Raw genomic sequence first — 19,536 nt, forward strand, 5'->3', positions numbered from 1 at the left:
ATGAGAAAATTGGAATTTATTTCTCATGTTGCCAGCTTGCTCTTGACTCTGCAAAGCTACTAGTTAAAACTTCTGAAGAATATTTTTTCCTTGTTTCACATGCACACCCCCCAATGATACTTAATCCAAGGTCTCGGCAGTAGTTTTCTTTGAAATTCTCCCAGTCAACATGCAGGACCACAGAATGTACAAACCTCAATGAAGGATGGGTTCCAAAGTACTAGACAGGAGCAGATGGCTACAAAAGCGATAAAAGGTGCTGGAGAAATTATTGGAAGTTGGGAATATCAAAGACCCAAGGGAAGAATCTGTTAGAAAGTATTACTCTTCCCATGGTAAAGGCCTATAGATCAAAGCAAAATTAGGGTTTCAACTCAATAGAGCTAACAGTTGCTGTACTGCTAAAATAAAGAATATTAATGTTTTCATTTTTTAAAAAAAATTAAAACCTAGAAGGGAAGAGCAGAAATATTTGGGTTGGCAAGAGAGACTATCAATTTCTCAGATCGGTATCTTAAAGATGAGGTGAGATAAACCATAAGCCAACGAGATATTGTTATCCCTAATTAAAAGACAATGTTGAAGGGCTTGGGAACAGGGAAGGAAAAGACTGCAATTATACCTAGAGATACTATCAACAATCATTCCAGGATGGAGATAACAATTTATGTTCCAGCTCATGGTTATGAAATCTAAGTAACAAAAAACACGAATTCCAAAGTATTGCTCCAGCACAGCGCAACAAAAAGGTCCTTAACATATTGAAAGAAGTAAAGGAAGCTGCTGGAATGACAACAACGGGCAACTTTAGCTATCTCAGTATTAACTGGTCGAGTGACACATTGGGGCATGGTTTGAAGAAGCAATTTAAAATGATGCGCTTGCTTTACAAAGCCATTTATATTAAATGGAAAGGTGGCTCACTTTAGAGGGAGGAAGCGGGCTAAGGAATTCCAATATTGCTTTCTCTAAATTGAGTTGTAGTTCGGACTCTGCCTGAGTTTCTGGGCAAGTCATTTAACTTCTGTACACCTCTGTTTCCCCAAACATGAAAGGGGGCTAACAAATCTTTCCTCCCTCACAAGGTGATGAGAAGAGACACAGTAAGGTGAAGTAATATCTTTAATTGGACCAACTTCAGCTGGTGGAAGGGACAAGGTTTTGAGCTTCACAGAGTGGGTCCTCAGGTCTGGGGAAGGTAACAAGAGCCCATGAGCTAAATAGAAGGTAGGTCAGATTGTTAAACGTAAGAGGTTCGCACATGCTTTCAGAGACCACTTAAAATGAAGTGGGCAATAAAAGGTTAGATTGTTAAGCATAAGGAGTTCACACACGGGATGATGCAAGGATTAATGCTTGTAAAACTCTAGATAAGTGCTGTGATGATTATTCTTCCTAAATTCTGTGCAGGAGGTTCATTGTGATCACATCACAATTAGCACAGAGAAGAAGGTGATTCATCTAGGATTAGCAGCAACAGTGAACTTTTTAAAAAGGTCAGATTTTATAACTGTAAAGCTAGAAGGAAAATGACTGACAGGAAGTTTAAGGGCAAAGTAACAAAAAAGATCCACCACCTTTACAATTATAATCAGCCAGGATGCAATATAATAAGAGCATTAAAAGAACCACGTGCAAGCAAAACCAGAGAAACAAAACAATGGGAAAAGAAGAGTCTGCATGATTAGCTCAAGTCCTTGGGTTTCTTAGAGCTGGAAAGTATCCCCTATGGATGGAGGAGATTAGTTAACAGCGTAGTACAAAAAGAATGGACAGGACATGGTGTGTTCAAGGTGCCCATGGGCCATCTGGAGAACAAACTGCTGGGAGCCTGCCTCCCACTCTTGAAGATTGCTGAAAGTAGCAGATGAACTAAAAAGTTCTGGAGTCTTAACAAAATCCCAGAAAAGTCTCTGTTTTTGGCATCTGGAGAAAGAAGCTTAGGGCCCTTGGCATCTGTTGCTACTGCTGAAAGCTGAATGCTCTGAAAGGGGACGTACTGCTGGCACTTGGGAAGGTGCTCTTCTTTTTCCTTCCAGGAGGTGAAACGCTCACCTCTGCCTCCCCGGCTGCTGCCACCCGGCCACCCCCACAAGCCGCGCAGCTGGGATGGAGGCTGATGGGGCAGACCTGGGCCTGGGACTGCAGAGGCCCTTGGGCCTCAGTGACAGACCCTGCAGGGTGGGAACAGTGACACCTAGGCGGGCTGAGCTTGGCCAGGCCAGGATGAAAGTCCCCCAGGTTCTGCTCTAGGGCCTGCAAGTGGCCAAGGCCCGCTCCTTGGGTGGCCAATACTCCCAGATAGGGCCAGCCTTCCCAATGGCGCTTTCCAGGCAGGTTGGCACCAGCTGCCTGGGGCTCAAGAGCGGAGCGGGCCCCAGCTCAGTACCCCAGGAAATGCTCAGTTCAACCACAAAGGGACCCACACACTGGCAAGTAACAGCTCACACCCAAAGGGCCCCCACGAAGCCACTCAGACTGGGGGCACTCATCTCCCTTGCAGAGCGGGTGATGGGCTCCTTCCCACTGGCAGAATGAGGGGTCGCTGTACCCAGGAGCCCCAAGCACAGCCCCACACCTTCAGTCCCACATCCAGCCCTATGCCCTCTGTATCCCCAGCCCATGTCAGCCTGCACCCTCCACCTGGCCCTTAGCATCCCCTACAGTCCGCCCTTCCCTGCCTCTTTCCAGAGGAGCTCCTAGCTGTTGGGCTCCTAGCCTGTGTGGGGGCAGCACCTCGAGAGCCCAGACATGGTGGAGTAGAAGCAGCGGCTGCAAGGAGAGTCCAGAGGGGCAGCAGGGCCCGCCAGGGATGGAAGAGGGACAGCAGGTCCGGGCTGGATACGGACACTGAGCTGGGCAGGCCCCTGTGCTTGAGGCCGAAGCCACAGCAAGCTCTTGTGGTGCTGCCAAGAGCAACTCCGAGCCACTCAGCGTCTGAGCTGCGACTGCCATGTTACCTGCCTTGGTGGTGGGGAGCATCTGGGGAGGGGGTAGGAGTGCTTCCCCACCAGCCTGGCTGGGGGCCACTTCCTGCTCCTCAGAGCCCCAACTTGTGGCCACCGAGCTCTGCTGGGCAGCCCTGTCAGCCGCATCCGTTGCTGCCGCCGCTGCTGAGGAAGGGACCCAGGGTGGAAAGCTTATCTGGTGTGGAAACTGCAGGCGCATGCAGGCCTCTCCACTACCTCTGAGCTAGTGCTGGTTTCCCTGAGGAGGGCACAAGTCGCTCCCAATGCGCCTCCCACTCCAGGCCTCTGCTGCTATATGACTGCCCAGATAGGGGACAAAGCCCCAATATCTTCTCCCAAGGGAGCCTGGCCCCAGCCTGAGCAGCCCTACAATGGGAGGCTAGCCCCAGAGAGCTGGACAGTTGTAGTGCCGGGGGGTGGGGGGGGAGGAAAGAGGGGTCACAACATACACCAAGCTCTCAGCTGTGCCAGATGGGGGAAGTCTACTGTCCCAGAAATCTACCACCCTAGGCAGCTGCCTAGTTTGCCTATAGCTAGAGTGACCCCTGGATACTGGCCATGCTGAATCTGGTATATCAAGGGAACAGAGAACACCCTGAAACAGAACAAGACAAGGAACCACCCAAGACAATGAAACACCGAAAATCTGAAGATACAGATATTCAAAGCAGTAAGGCATTAGCATCTATGGGACTTGATTGTACGGACTATTTGTAGCATGAGACCTATACACAACATTCCTTTCACCCATACAAACTTGGGTTCAAAGCCAGCTTAGGTTATAAGTGAAATGGATTTGATACTCCCATCTGTTGCAGATCATCTTCAAAATCAACCTAATTATTTTTGTACTGATACAGCTAGGTCACTGTGGTAGTTTCTTTTATATGCAATATAACATGCAACAGATTAGTAGAAAAGAAAATTATACTTGCCAGTCTCTTCAAAAAAATACCCATTTCTGGACATCGCTGCCGGTGGACTTTCTAAAAAGAAAAAAAAAAAGAAGGGGGAAAGATAGATTAAGTCCAAGTGTGAGAACCGTAATGAATATGAATACTTTGGTTTAACTGCTTAGCTCATCATCATAAAAGCTCTCAGACAGACAGAAGAAGAAAACTATTACAGACATTAATGATTTATTCTGGTACCGACAAGTTTAACCTTATGTTTATTGACTTTAACATTTCCCAGAATGTTCAATACCGTCACCATCTCCTGCAAAAAAAAAAAAAAAAAAAAAAAAAAAAAAAGTGTTTAAAAATAAATAAATAAAAAACTGTGCTCAGCTGTCCTGTATGCATGTAGATCTTCCAGCACAAGATACCACATGAGTAAACATCTGCGCAAGCCTAATTACATCGGCGTGACATGTCAGATCTGAAGGACCACATGGGTGCAAGAATTAACACAAAAGTCTGCTAAGGGACGATCCTATTAAAATGAGTAAATAATGGCATCCAGACGGTACGTACAAATATGGCACCATTTGCTTGGATAATTAATTCTAATGAAACCTTAACCTCAATGAGAGCTTGATTTTACAATCCGTTCTGCTCCTTTTAACAAGCCATCGGGGGGACAAAGCTCTGGTTCAGCTGCCCCATGACAAACATGCTCTTGTCTTCTCCTGCCCGACCCCGGATATAGCGGACAGATCCCGTTTGTTCCAACAGGGTCCCAAAAAAGAGGCAATGTCACATTCACATGCAAACAACTAGGGAACTGAACTGATGTCAGGAATGGGTCCCTGCGTACCAGTGCTTAAAGCAGTTTACTCGCCACTATGGCTAGGTTTACCTCATTATCAGCAGTTACGCAAAGTATGATTGACACCTGGCAGACATAGGACAAAAGGGTTTAACAGCCAGCTGAAATTTGCCCTATCCGTTCTGAAGGATAATGTGGGCTAGCTGCCTACTCTTAGACATCTGTGTGTAATTCTGGCATTTGGGCCAGGTTGAATTTTTAAACCCACCCTAAACAATTCAGACTGCTGGTTTAGGATAGAACAGCTGCCTTTTCAAAAGGTGAAAGCAGGACTCAAGGAGGAGCCCCGCTGCCCCCCCATGACCCTGCCCCCTACCCTTCCTCTTCCCCGCCGAGACCCCACCCTCTGACCCAGGTGGAAGCCAGAGCTGGGCCACAGTAAGAGCTGCGCTGCCCAGGGAGCCCAGGACACTGTGGGGAGCCCCAGACTCCCCCACCTGCCCACTTCAGCCCTCCCCGCCACGAGAAGAGACTGAGCCTCGGGCAGGCATAGGGTGGCGCTGCAGGGAATCCAAGACAATTGCTGTCCCGAAGTTATTCAGCCCAGGACACGGACTTGAAGTCTGCATTTTGGGACTGTCCCGTCCAATTTGGGATGGGTGATCACCCCAGTTAAGGGCCACTGAGGACCTGCTTTATAGCAGAGACTGGCTAAGGTGCAACCCTTCTTCAGTTCAACTCACCATAAAAGGCGTGGAAATGGAGCTCTAAATACTCGTGAATACATTAGAACATTCTCCTGAACAACACTTCACATAGCAGCCACATGCAGCATTTGAGGGCCAAATTCACTAGTTTGTAAATAGTGGTGTAAGTTAGTCAGAAGACAGGTGAAAGAGGCAGAAGGGCATAACCTGCAGTGATTTTGCATTCAGCAGGTGTGCAAAATAAGTGCCATAGACAGAAATTTGGGCCTAGGAGTATTAGAGATAATATAAAACAATGTGAAGCAGGTCTCTAATTTACAGTATAGGATCCTGGTACCTAATTTTGCTGCTACAAATACCCTACTCATCACACTTCTCCCACAGCCTACATAGAACAGAGGTTACACTCATTTTGCACAATTAGGGCCAAATCTGCTGCTGGCAGAACTCCATTTGACTTAGCCGAGTTATGCCAGCAGAAACTCGGGCACATTAAATGCCAGAAGGGTACAAGTTACGTTACTTCACTGCTTATATTCATTTTCTAACCAACTTTCATCCAGTTTATAACTTCAGCACATCGGTCACTGCCAAATGTGTCCCAGAGACTTCCATTTGGCTGCATTTGCTCCAAGTGTGCATATCCTTGGGGCTATTTAAAAAACACAAGTTAAGAAGGATGAACCCGGAGACCAGCCCAGGACAAAGCAGCAATAACCATGTGCTTCCCCAAGAGGGAGAGTGAGGAGTAAGAAAAACACTTAGGCTGCTGGAGAAGCAATGAACCAGGGTCTCCCCAAAATGAGTCAGTTGTTTTATCTGGCTGGGAGGGAACCAGAAACTATGGTTCTTATGTTAAATGACTGAAGGGTGATTTAGGAGCTGTCCATTTCTAAGGCACTGTCAAGCACCTAGAGCAATCGATAGGCACTTCTTTTCAGTTGCTGTGTACATACATTTTAAGAAACATAAGTTAAAAAATAAGATATCCTGATGGAAGAGCCACAAAATAGTGAAGGCCTAGACCAGGGATAGTCAACATGCGGAACGCAGGCCAAATCCAGACAGAGTGTGAACTAAAGGGCTCTTCTCTGTTTCAACTCTCTAGCCTACTCCACATCACATTGATTATGTTTCCATTGCATTCCTGAAATAACATTGTTATCCTCTGATGACCACCGTAATAACATAAATATATGAGTCTGCATTTATTTTAACCAAAGCTTATACTTATGATAAAAATGTGTGTGTGTATTAGAGAGACAAGATGAGTGCAATCAGATCATCTTACTGGACCAACTTTCTGATGGCAAGAGACAAACTTTTGAGCCACACAGGGCTCTTCTTCAGGTCTGGGAAACATGCTTCCTAGCATCACAGCAAAATGCAAGGTGGAACAGATTGTTTAGCATAAAGTAGTTAGCACATATTGTAAGAGAGTATTCATGGTCGAGTGGCCTGTTAACACCTCTGCAGTCATAGGACAAAAGAGGGGGTTAGGGCAGGTCTACACTGGCAATTTACAGCGCTGCAACTTTCTGGCTCAGGGGTGTGAAAAAACAGCCCCCTGAGCACTGCAAGTTTCAGCACTGTAAAGGGCCAGTGTAGACAGTGCCCCAGCGCTGGGAGCTGCGCCCCTCGTGGAGGTGGCTTTTTTAGAGAACCGGGAGAGCTCTCTCCCAGTACTGCGCCGTGACCACACAAGCCGCGGCAGGGCTTTAGCGTTGCCGGTATAGACTAGCCCTTAGTGGGTTACAGATTGTTGTAATAAGCCATAAATTCAGTGTCTCTGTTCAATCCATTATGTTCAGTGTCTAGCAGAGTAAGGAGTTTGTATACTTGATCTATATAAAACCTGATGAATGAAAGGAGTTCAAAGTCCGTTGCATTCTATATTAAAAGTGCCTCATATCTGCAGCATCCCTCCTGGACTGTGATTTTATCACAACCTAAGTAGCATTGTGATCACTACTTGGATGGGAAACAAAAGGGAAAAGCCAGGGCACTACAATAAGCAGCCGTCTTTCATTAGGTGGCACTATTTCCCCTGAGTAAATCATGAACCAATGCTCAAGCATGTTGCCTAGGCCTAGGGGACAGTTATACTGGAAATGCTGTTTTTCAGATGAGTCATAAAACCAAGGTTTTAACCTCATAATTAAAGGTCCAATGGCACATTTTGAAAAAGTTGGGTGTTAACCCTGGAATGTCCTGGCTAAATTTCAACTCTGGTAATTGCCTTCTCATTATGTAAATTGTCCTACAGTTTCAATTGGGTAAAGTCTTAAAACTATTGCATAGCAATGAACAGCTATTACAACCCACACAGAAGTGGCTGAACTTATTACTTTGTATCCCAATATGTTTGGAATATGCTTTAGGAGCCTGCGAGATAAACATGTTTACATACGTGTTGATTATAGGCCCAGTCCCGCACGACATATATGCACAGGACTACTCATGTGCTTAAATTTAAGCACTTACATAAATGTTTGCAGAATTAGGGTCCATCTCTTTTCTCTCTCAGCATCCAGGGGGATCAGTACATTTTCAGCATAATCTTATTTTCTAAAAGCATTCTGCATCTAATAAATATTTAAAAAATTCTGTTTAAGATGGTACACAAAGCATAGTCTCTTTTCGTTATACGGAAACCTATGTATATGGATAATTTGTGTCTAGAACCTTACCCGTTGATCACACTTCTTTATACAGTATACGGCAAAGCAATGACTCAGATGGAACAGATCTATCTGCAAGTATTTGCAGGGTGTAAACAGTGAAGAGAGAACAATTATTTAGGGTGGCACAAGAAACCAAGAAATGGAAAGGTTTTGACAGAGTATAAGAATAATCTTCAAAGGGTAATGATGGCAGCACAATCACTTCAGACGATTAAATCTTGACAATGAAACACTAGCCAGTTATACTGTAGGGAACAATCCCACAATGCCCCTCTCACATCACCCTCTAATACACCAAAGAGCCAGCAGTGTCTTATGGAAAATATTGAACCTGCGACTTAAAACAAATCTGCTCATAGATGTTTTCTATGTTTTTCCCTTTTACTCTTTGCTACTGAGGGTAAAGCAAGGAGAGTTCATCTGCGTCTCCTGCTTTAATCTCATCTGAAGGTACAAATCTCTATTTGTACATCATAGTCCTACAAGCAGACACCAGTTATGACATAGCTGCGGAAAGACTGATTGCAGGTGGGGATAGAAGTAGCAGAAGCAGATGGAATCAGGAAGCAAGAGGTCCTGTTTTAGACAAATATTTTAAATAATACAGTAACACAATCCAAAGTGTACAGGGAAGTAACTGTATGTAGTGGTATCGCTCCCAGGATATGAGAGAGACAATGAAGTAATGTGTTTTATGAGACCAACTTCTGTTGGTGAGAGAAAGCTTTCAAGCTTACACAGAGCTCTTCTTCAGCTCTGTAACTGAACGGTTAAGTTCTCCCTTGAAGTGTCCACAGTTTTGTATTAGCTTGTTTGAGATCAGTGGAAAGGAACAAGCTCTGTCAGGGGGATAGGTTTTAGCACAATAGTTTGCCATAATTTTCTTGTTGTGTCTTCAAACATTTAAAAGATTTCCATCAAGTCTACTATGTATTAATTCTTAACACCCCCCCCCCGAAAAAAAGAAGACCAAAATAATAAAATCCACACAGAATCAAGAACAGTGGTCCTTCTTAACCTCCCCATTCCGTCCCTGCTGTTTGCCAGTCTTGAGTCTAAAATTTAGGTTATAAATAGAGTGACCAGATGTCCCAATTTTTTAGGGACAGTCCCAATTTTGGGGGCTTTTTCTTATATAGGCTCCTATTACCCCCCACCCCCGTCCCAATTTTTCACACTTGCTGTCTGGTCACCCAAGTTATAAACTCAGAAGAAAAACTTCATCTGTGTAGCAAGTAGCATACTTATGAATGCTATAAAATGAGAGATTAGATCAGAGACAAAAAGAGAGAAACACACACAGTGATCCATAAAGAAAAATGGTTTCAATGACATTAAAAGAAACTACCTTGCCCACTTCAGTTTTACAGACAAGGACTTTGCAAGCAACATACTAAATTCAAGTATTTAGGAAAGACAATATCAATAGGAAAAAAAAATCTTTTCTTCCTCTAACAGTTAAATGTGTAGATTATTCCAGCTGCTCTAGGAAGAAACAATTGTCTTTGGCTTCTTTGCTCACTAAAGGAAAATATTACCTTCCTCCTATTTATTTGCCAACAAAATCCTACTAATCATGCTTCAATTTTTTGGCAATTTAACTGTGTTTCTTATTTTTCAATCTTTTCATCAGTCAAAAACATCCATAACCAACTCTTCTTGCTCTTTAGAGAGTATCTATTTAAATTATGATTAATTTAGAAAATGAAGTATCGTTTCCTTGCTTTTTAACTTTTTTTTGAAACACTAATTTTATGTACATTCAGTTCACAGCTTGTTATTGCCCTCTAATTAAAAGCTGCAAATGGTAATATCCATTCTGTAGATTTAAAAGATACACATTCAGAAAAACAACCGCCCTTTGACTTCAAGCCATTTCAGTGACTCAGATGTAACGTACAAAGTTTAAAAGAATTTGATGGTTCAATTCCTGGCACTGCCGGTCAGGTAGGAAACTAACTTATGTCACTGTTTAGGATTTTTGGTCTCAAAAACAAAAAACAGAAAAGCCCACAATAAAGATGAATAGGCCAATCCCAGCAGAGAGAGATCAGGACAATAATATCTGTACTTCCTGATTTCTTACATTTTTACATTTGCATGTAACAACAATGAAAAGACAAAAATCCATTATGCCATCTCCCATTATTAAATTCCTCGGGGAGATGTGTCCTAGCAATTCCCTTAATAACCAGTTTTAACTTTCTTGTTATCAAGGTTAGTAATAAGCTCTCTTGAGCCCCGCAATATTACTAGATTACAAATAAAAACACATTCTCTGGATACTTTGAAAAAAAAAAATTCTGCTGCTGGCATCTTCTGAGGCAACAGCTTTCCTCCAACCCAAGCATCTTGTTTGATGTAAAACATAATTCTCTGTCTAATGGATTGCCAGCACGCACCCTTCCATGTTAAAGAAAGCAATGTCCAAAATTTACTGCAGACTTCTTACATCTGCTCAATAAATACTGAAAGTTTTTCCCATAAGTTTTGCTAATGATATATCACGTTTCCTCATTTTTAAAAATGAAAGAATTGCTTTCTTAAGAAGAAATAAGACTCAGGCTACACACAAATTTGAAACAGGATGTCTGCATGCCAAATGTTTAAGTATATATTGATATGTCTTCATTGGTGGCATCTCCAGCCTGCCTGCAATAGAAGATAAAGAGTATCCAGATATGTGCTTCTTTTGTACCACAAAAATACCCTTTCAGGTCAATCAAAAGCCATTAAATAACCTTAATTTGCTTCAAATCATTAAAATTAACGGACGGGAGCACTTAGCTTTGACCAAGGATATGCTTTAATATCAGATCTCCTAGAAAACTCGCTCTTTGCCAAAATGCCTCCAAGATAAGATGGTTGGGTCTCTGATAATTAGATTACTGACTCCCATCATCACAAGCAACTTTAAAAAAGGCCAACCAAGTCAAAACAAAAAGGAACTTCTGCTAAAATATGCAGATTCCTTGAATGTCAAAGCCTTTGTGGTTTCAGAGTAGCAGCCCTGTTAGTCTGTATTCGCAAAAACAAAAGGAGTACTTGTGGAACCTTAGAGACTAACAAATTTATTTGAGGATAAGCTTTCGTGAGCTACAGCTCACTTCATCGGATGCAAGAGCCTTTGTGGTAACCTTGACAAAAGCTTCAACTTTAATTGGAGAACCTTTCAGCCTAAATTTTCAGAAGTTATTATTGATTTGGGGGGAGGGTCTTAAGTTTTTAGCTATTCTGCTTGGCACACCTTAAGAAGGGGCCTCATTTATATATGGAAAATGCACAGTAATTTTTGAAAACACAGGACCATTCACCTTAAAAGCACTAGTCACTTTCTGAAATACACAGCTTCATCAGTAAGACAGCTATTGTAGAATGTATGCTATGCTTGGGGATGGGCTAGCTGGTTGAGGCTGTTGGGCATGGTGACTGCCTTCCATTCAGGCAAAATGAGGAAACAAATGCCCCTGTGTTTAGGGGTAGCTGTAACTATAGGAAACTACCACTCAAGGACTAGACCTCATGCAAGCCTGGCCAGTGGCTGCACCATGCAATTCCAGGGTTTTGGTTAGTCTCTAAGGTGCCACAAGTACTCCTTTTCTTTTTGCGAATACAGATTAACACTAGGGTTTTTCCAGGGGTCTGATAATAAATACGGGGGGCCAAAGGACTGATCTCATTTCCAGCTGTATGTGTGGGAGAGATGCAGCAGAAGCACCAGAGAAGCTGAGGAAGAGCAGCAGAAAGCCGAGGAGACAGCCAGAACAAGCATTGGGAGCAAGACCGTAAGCAAAAAGCTAGAGAGAGCTTTTAGGGCAGAGTGCTGGATGTAAGAGTTTTGGAACTGTGAACAAAGAAAACGTCTCCTGATTGATTCATACTGTGTTCAAGAAAACAGGACTAATAATTCCTGCTTATTTACCAAAGCTGTGTACACACACACATACACACACACAAAATACTGGACTCTATCAATTTCTCTACCTAAATGGAAACAAGCTGCAAGACCCCAAACACTGGCTAACCACCTGGGTCAACATGGTAACAGTACAGTAGCACTGTCTACTTAAGTGCAAGAGAAGCTGGACATGTCTGTAAAACACTATTTTCAGGCTCTTGACCAGCATGAGAGCACTATCCCATACTGAAAATACTGGCCGCAGCCTGCAGTAAGGGAGGTTTAGGTTGGACATTAAGAAAAAACTTCCTGTCAGGGTGGTTAAGCACTGGAATAAATTGCCTAGGGAGATTGTGGAATCTCCATCATTGGAGTTTTTAAGAGCAGGTCAGACAAACACCTGTCAGGGATGGTCTAGAATGATAATCCTTAGTCCTACCATGAGTGCAGGGGATTGGACTAGAGGACCTCTCAAGGTCCCTTCTAGTCCGATGACTCTGTGATTCATTTTTGCTGATTTCTTGAGTTAGTTAACGTCTAAGAAATATTTCAAATTCTACAGTTTACCTTTAAATACTGCGCCACTCAAACTTTCAACCCACAGCTTATGTATTTTATATATTTGACTATATTGTGCATCTAATTTAGATTGTGGACCATTGGTGCAAGGACTACATCCTCTACATTTGTAGACAGGCAACACACTATCAACAATATTATTTGTCTATAATATACAGACACATATTTAGAGATTTGTATATGAATGCATCTCTGTCTCTACGGAGACAGCTACGTACACACAGTCTACAATATCCACAAAAAATTGTCCAAAAATTCACAGGCTACACTTAGGTACAAAGACAAAGCCCTACAAGTCTCACGCTCTACTGTACATAGTTACCTTACAACAAAAAAGGATTGGCAAACAAGTCACACACGCCAGAAACAAACAGTACCATGTTTCAAAATTGGGCAGCTCTCTCATATAACACTTCCTCATTCCTCACAAATTAAGAATTGGGCTTGGTTAGTACTTGGATGGGAGCCCTCCAAGAAACACTCAGATACTACAATAAGCGGTGTTAGTCACTCAGAGGTAGGACTCTTCCTCTGGGACGGTCTCTTCACCAGCTCCGGGCCCCAATAGTCCAAGCGGGTGCTTGGGGCGGCAGTCAGAAAAGGGCAGCAGAGTTTCCGCGGTGGCGGCAATTCGGCGGCAGCTTCTCCGTTCTGCCGTCCGCAAAAGGTTTTTTTCCATTGCTTCGGGCGGCAAAAACGGTAGAGCTGGCCCTGCTCTTCACTGACACAAAAGAGGTGGTGGTTGTTGTTTTAAACAGTGTTGTTGTTTTAAACACGGGATAGTTACTTCTTGGTAAAAATCACTGGTGACGAGGCACTTTTGTTTACTAAGAGGTCACTACGCAAGGTCAGCCCTCTACTCCCTGCTGGACCTCACCTCGTCTACCTTGTGGTAAAACTAAACTGCTTTGTCTCCACTGTGTTTTTGCAGCAAGTTATCCTGCACTAAAAGCCACTCCTTTGTCAGCAAAGACAGGACCCGAGTCAGTATCAAACCCCAATATGTTGCTGTGAGAGGGTGATGAGCTGATGGAGGTGCAGTCTTTTTGGAGAGAGATAAAACCACATTCCTGATCCCTACTGCTCCTCAAATACCTTATGGCATTCTTTGAAACAGTAGGGTGTTCGGTACGTTCTACCTACCCAAATTCCTCCTGCAGTTCTAACTGGCTATTCTGGTCTTCATTTTATGCCCTAAACAGTTTGGTGCTGTGCACTGTTCATCAGCTGCTATGTTCTGTAAGTACTCAAGTAGGGAAGATGCACTACATTTCTCCTACTAAACGTATTGATGCAACTCACTGAGTCTGTTCAGGCTTCTAGAAAAACCACGTTCCTACTTGGCATGCTCAGAGGCTTAGAGCCTGTTAGGATGGTAGTTTCTGCCCCCTCCTCAAATATCACCACATCACCTCATTTGCAACATCACTCCCGTGATAGTAACATGGTACCTACTCGTTAGGTGTTCTATTTCAGAGGTGGCTCATTTCGGTGAGTGATCCGTATGCAGATACAAATAGTGTCTGCCCGTTAACTCTGGAAAGTGTTTTGAGATTACTTTGTGACAAGGTGGAGGGAGAAAAATTGTTCTCATTAACCTCTGAGGCTAGGACAAGAAGCCATGGGCTTAAACTGCAGCAAGGGAGGTTCCGGTTGGACATTAGGAAAAACTTCCTGTCAGGGTGGTTAAGCACTGGAAGAAATTGCTTTGGGAGGCTGTGGAATCGCATCATTGGAAATTTTTAAGAGCAGGTTAAAAAAAAAATTATCTGCCAGGGAGGGTTTAGATCATACTTAACCCTGTAATGTAGACCTGCCCTAAGTCAACATAAATTACGCAACTCCAGCTTTGTGAAGAATGTCGGTGGAGTGGATGTAGCTTACATTGACTTATTGAGATGTCTACACTGCGCTGGGTCGACAGGAGACTCCATCGACTTACCTCACACCTCTCATTCCGGTGGAGTACCGGAATCAACGGGAGAGCGATCTGTGGTCAATTTAGCAGGTCTTCACTAGACCCAGTAAATCGACCCCGATGGATCGATCACCGCAGCGTTGACCCCCCTGTAAGCATAGACATACCCTTAGTCTTGTCTCAAGGGCAAGGGACTGGACTAGATGGCCTCTCAAGGTCCTTTCCAGTCCTACAATTCTATGAAAGAGTTGCATAGTGAGATTTATATGCAAGGTACTATAGGCATCTTTTACCAATTAAGCGACAGCCAAAGCATGGACCAAAAAGAACTTTGGTTTTAGAATAGCCCAATTCAATGTGACAAGTAATTAGAGCATTTGATCCTTCTGTGAATCATAGATGTGTTTGGATGTACGTGCATCTTTCATTTTCCTCTAAATCAACAGCCTCTTGGAACCACAGGCTGCCAGGTACAAGTTAGGGCACTCCTTAGGCTCTTTTAACTTACACCTAGGGCCAGCACAACTCCCTTCCCTAGAACAAGGGACATGCAAAGGTTGGGGGCAGAATGGAAAGCCACCTTAGCCCTCCCTCCATGAATCCTGCCCAGAGCAGTGTTCACCTATACCCAGAGGCAACAGAAGCTCCCTAAAAGTGAGGGGGCCACTGGCTCCCGAACCATGGCCATGCCCCCGCCACGCCCTGCCCCTCTCACTCTCTTCACCCTCATGGCTAGTAAAAAGTGATGGGGCTATGGCAGGAACGGGCCTATCGTGTTAAATGTGTTTGTTACTGAAAACTAAGCAGACATTTCAATACATCTTGGGCACTTTTAAATCGAATACCCGTACAGCCATATCTACATACATTTAATATGTTCTCTAGCCTTTTCCCTAGGGGGGTTCCCCCCCTTTATGTAAAATGCTCCTCACCGTTCTTAACAATGGGCTCCAATCCCATAATGAACCCACCCAATACAGAATGCACCTACTTCCAGCATTTGCAGGAGTGACCTCGCTCACCTAGAACTAGAAGATTTAAACTGGTTTGTCAGTCAGTCTCAGAATAATCCACTCCCATTTCACAGGCTTCCCCAGAAAGTGCACTGCAAAAGCAGCTACAATTTTCAAGAGCACATGGCAGGCAACCAGAGCCCGATACCCACCCACCACCATAATCACCATGTCCCATAGTTACATCTTTGACCTAAAGTCTACCACATGAATATGGGGGGGGGGGGGAGATGAATGTATTTTTACAGCCTATCGGACATTCACCTATTAGGCTGGGGATTCTATTCCAAGAGTACATTCAATGCTCTTTTTAAAATCCCCCATTTCAACTGCAAGAAGAAAAGGCTGTTAAATCTTATCGATCGTGGACATCCTTCTGGTAAGTGTGAAAACCCAACCCACAAGAGAGTGAGAGTGAGTGAGTATGTGTATGTGGCGCCAAGGAGCTTTAATTTTCACAACTGCTGGCTGTGAAGAGAGAAAACATCCTATTGAAATAATGCAGCAGGCAATCCCCTCATAATGGCACAATCACAAGCAAACATACACCCACACACAAACACAGGGATCAGCCTGGTCTGGTATCAAAGTGTTTTCCTTACTGTTCCTTCTTGTGGTTTTTGGCGGGAGTTTTTGGAGCTTGCTGGACTGCACCCTTAGTAGTAATAAAACCACTTTAAAAAGGTCACCGTCTGCAGTAATAACAAAGCAAAAAGGCTGTGTTGATAGATTTTTCTCCAAAAAGCACCAGACTGCCCAAGCGGAGTCACCAAGTTAGCCCACCAGACAGCTCAACACGCAAGGGTGCCGCCCAGAGGTAATTACAGAACAACTTCCTTTTCAGAATCCGAGATCCGTGCAGCTGCTTAATGAGCAGAATACAGTCTACTCTTTCCTTTTTTTAAAGAGGGGAATTCACTCTCTTGGCCAGCATTCCCATACAGGTGTCACGTAGGAGCGACAGCTCCCACCACAGCAAGAGGAACTATGGCACCGCCATACTTCCTGCGCTTCTTACAGCAGTTACTGTCCAGCACAACTGCGTGGGGTTTACGCACAAGAGGGGCTTTTATGAGGTGATCAGGAAAAAGAAGAGGAGCCAGGGAACAATGGCCGCCCAGGATTTGGCTGACACACAGATAAAAGCTTTGGGCCGTTTACTGTTCTCGGAACGAAAGGAAAAGCAAGTGCTGCTGTCTAGTACAATTTCATTCAATCCTTAAAACATAGTCACGGTGTCCTGGGATCTGTGGCTTGAATTCCAGACATAATGCTGCATTCAGAGGGTGGGAAAAACCCAGTCATCAGAGATACAGCCATCCAACAAGACCCAAACACTGTCCAAGTTAAAGCTCTTCACTTCAGGTGGAATTTTCAACAGCACTTAAGTGACTTAGGAGCACAGGTGCCATTGAAAGTCCCTCTTTCATCCAGTGACTGTACTTACAGAGGCCTATCAATCTCGTAATGGTATTTTAACTTTGTTCGGAAAAAACTGACTTTGGGGATTTGGGGTTCTTCAAGCATAATATCCGACTTCTGGCAGTATTGCGTACAAATTTGTTATGACATGCCGTCATTTTACCTACGGGCCTTTTTTCATATTAGGGACCACCATGTGCAGAGTGCTCTATTGTTACTACGCAGGACCCAATGCAAGCGCTTACCAGCTCCAAACAATCCGGTAAAAGGCAAGTCTCAATTGAGAAAGTCTCAGTGAAGTCATTCATTTTGTGTAACTCTCCTATTGTGGTTATGAGTATTGTGAAAACAGTGGTGCAAGACAGCTAAAACTGTTCTCTGATTTAGTTTAAAATAAAATATGGGCCTTAAAGTCCTCATCTTGGACTCACAGAATAGAACAGTTTGTAAAACTACAGTCACCCAGGGTCCTAAGATTTTTGGTGTGTGTTTGAGTCCATATAATGTGTTACTGAGAAATATTCATTCTTAAAATAAAAACCTTTTTTAATTAAAACAAAAAGCCAAAACAAAAAAGGGAGAAGAGCACCAAAAGGCGTTTCCATCTTCAACTGTGGCTGGACAAATTTTATTATGAAACTTACATTCTGCAAACCAAAAAAGCCATCTGGTCTGAACCTGTGGCCAACTATACAATAATTCACACTGAACTCAAAGTGACCAGTCTGTAGACCCACATAAAACAAGTTTTATAACGGAAACACTGAAAGGATCAAAACTAGAGCAGCATTGCCGAGTGCCGACAGAATTACCTCACGAGCTGACCAAAGTACCTTCAGCCCTGCTTCAGAACAAAAAAAAAAAAAAAAAAGACGTATAAATACAGCATGTGGAAAGGCAGAATTTTTCCTTACCCATAAAAGTGAAAGCAGCCTATGGAAGCAAACAAGACAGCCTCAGCACATTCAAAAAACTACATAAACCAGAGAAATGGGAAAAATTTATAGTAAGCAACCAACTAGGCAGGCTAACAAACAAAACCACACTACACATAGACGGAATTTCAACATCCTGACATACTATGAACCTCCATGAAGCAACAGCAAAAAAAAAAACAAAAATACAGTGGAAAGAGGAGGCGGCCTGATATTCAGGTAAAAGAATGTCGTTAGACTAACAACATACATTTCTGGAATGTTATTTAAACATGACAGATTTATTTAAGTTCATCAAAATCGGTTACACGGCCACTGTAGCAGGGAAGTTCTACCAGCATCTTAGACAGATATAGATATATTAATACTTTCATTCATTCGTTTTTTATATATTCATTCTTTTTACACTTCACAATATGTAAAGCCTAGGACAGATTGTTACAATGTTTTAGCATTATGAGTTTTTTTAAAAAGCAAAACCTTTCTCCTTGCTGGTATGTCCCCATGCAATTTCTGTAACTGTTTTCTGGATACATACAGTAAACTGATGTCTAATTAGATTAAAAAAAGGCATTCTGCATCCCTAAACACACAGGCATCTAGCACATGAGAAACAAGCAATAGGTTTCATTACCAAGCAGCAAAACCCATGGAAACACAACAAGTATTGCCTTTCTTTGGTCGATTAAATAATTAAAGAGCTGACAGATTACTTGATTTCTAAATTTCCTGGTTAAATCCATCACCCAGCAACAACAGCACCTCTATGCAGGCTATGATTTTTTTTTAGACTAACTTACCTGCACTACTTCTTTAACAAAAAGATGCTGCTAAACTGCAAACAGCTTTAGCTCATTTGTTGCTTTCCCTAAAGCTTTCAATAAGCCTGAACACTTGTTTTCTAACACCACTTATGTTCAGGTGGCACGAGAGGCAATGGCTCGTGGCTGCGCAGTGGCTCCAATATTAACGAATCCAGTGCATCTTTCTCCCTCACTTCCCATTGGAGAGTGGCAGATGGGTGGAGTGAGAGCATGCCCCATTAGATTCCAGAGGGATATCCTCCAACTCTGCTTTCAGAGAGATCACCGTTTGCAGAAGTAAAACAACGAGGGAATGAAGATACTGGAGATCCAGTAAGCTAATTAATTCAAAGCAATCTACATTCCACGGCAGGTTCAGCTATCCTAAACTTGGAATCTCTCTCCTGCAGCCACCGAGGTTTACTGTCTCTCAGAGCTATTTGCCTCTGGTACAGAGGAGGAAAAATAGAACAATTCAATTAAAGTGACCCTGCACTTCCGAGCTAATGCTTTTTGCTGGATACCGTATTGAGAAAGCTAGCACTCCTCCTTAAGAAACCTGGTAGCATTCAGGCACCGACTGAAGTGGGGAGTTACTGTACCTTACAGAAAGAAAAGGAGAACTTGTGGCACCTTAGAGACTAACAAATTTATTTGACCATAAGCTTTCGTGAGCTACAGACAGAAGGACAAACAGAATTACAAAGATGACAATAAAAGGTTGTGAAGATGTAGCAAGAGGAGGAAAAACTGCTGCCAAAAGGTAGATCTAGCAGAGATCTCTTAAAGACACAGCCACTGTAGTCTGACAACGTGTTCTTTGCCAGACGTTTTGTAACCTACAGTATTATAGTAAATTGCTACATAGAAAGCAATACATACAGTTATGTGTATACAC

At 43.2% G+C, this 19,536-nt stretch overlaps 1 protein-coding gene across 1 annotated transcript in view; it reads right to left on the reverse strand.

Annotated features, from left to right (window-relative positions):
- SLC4A11 (solute carrier family 4 member 11) overlaps nucleotides 1-19,536 on the reverse strand; it is a 160,570-nt gene that overhangs the window by 132,115 nt on the left and 8,919 nt on the right. Inside the window, exon 2 of the mRNA XM_084626793.1 lies at nucleotides 3,905-3,955. Coding sequence (XP_084482919.1) covers nucleotides 3,905-3,955 — 51 coding nt within the window. The remainder of the gene's footprint in view (nucleotides 1-3,904; nucleotides 3,956-19,536) is intronic.

This window comes from Lepidochelys olivacea, assembly GCF_965140295.1.
Source record: "Lepidochelys olivacea isolate rLepOli2 genome assembly, chromosome: 4".
NCBI classification, from domain to species: Eukaryota; Metazoa; Chordata; order Testudines; family Cheloniidae; genus Lepidochelys; species Lepidochelys olivacea.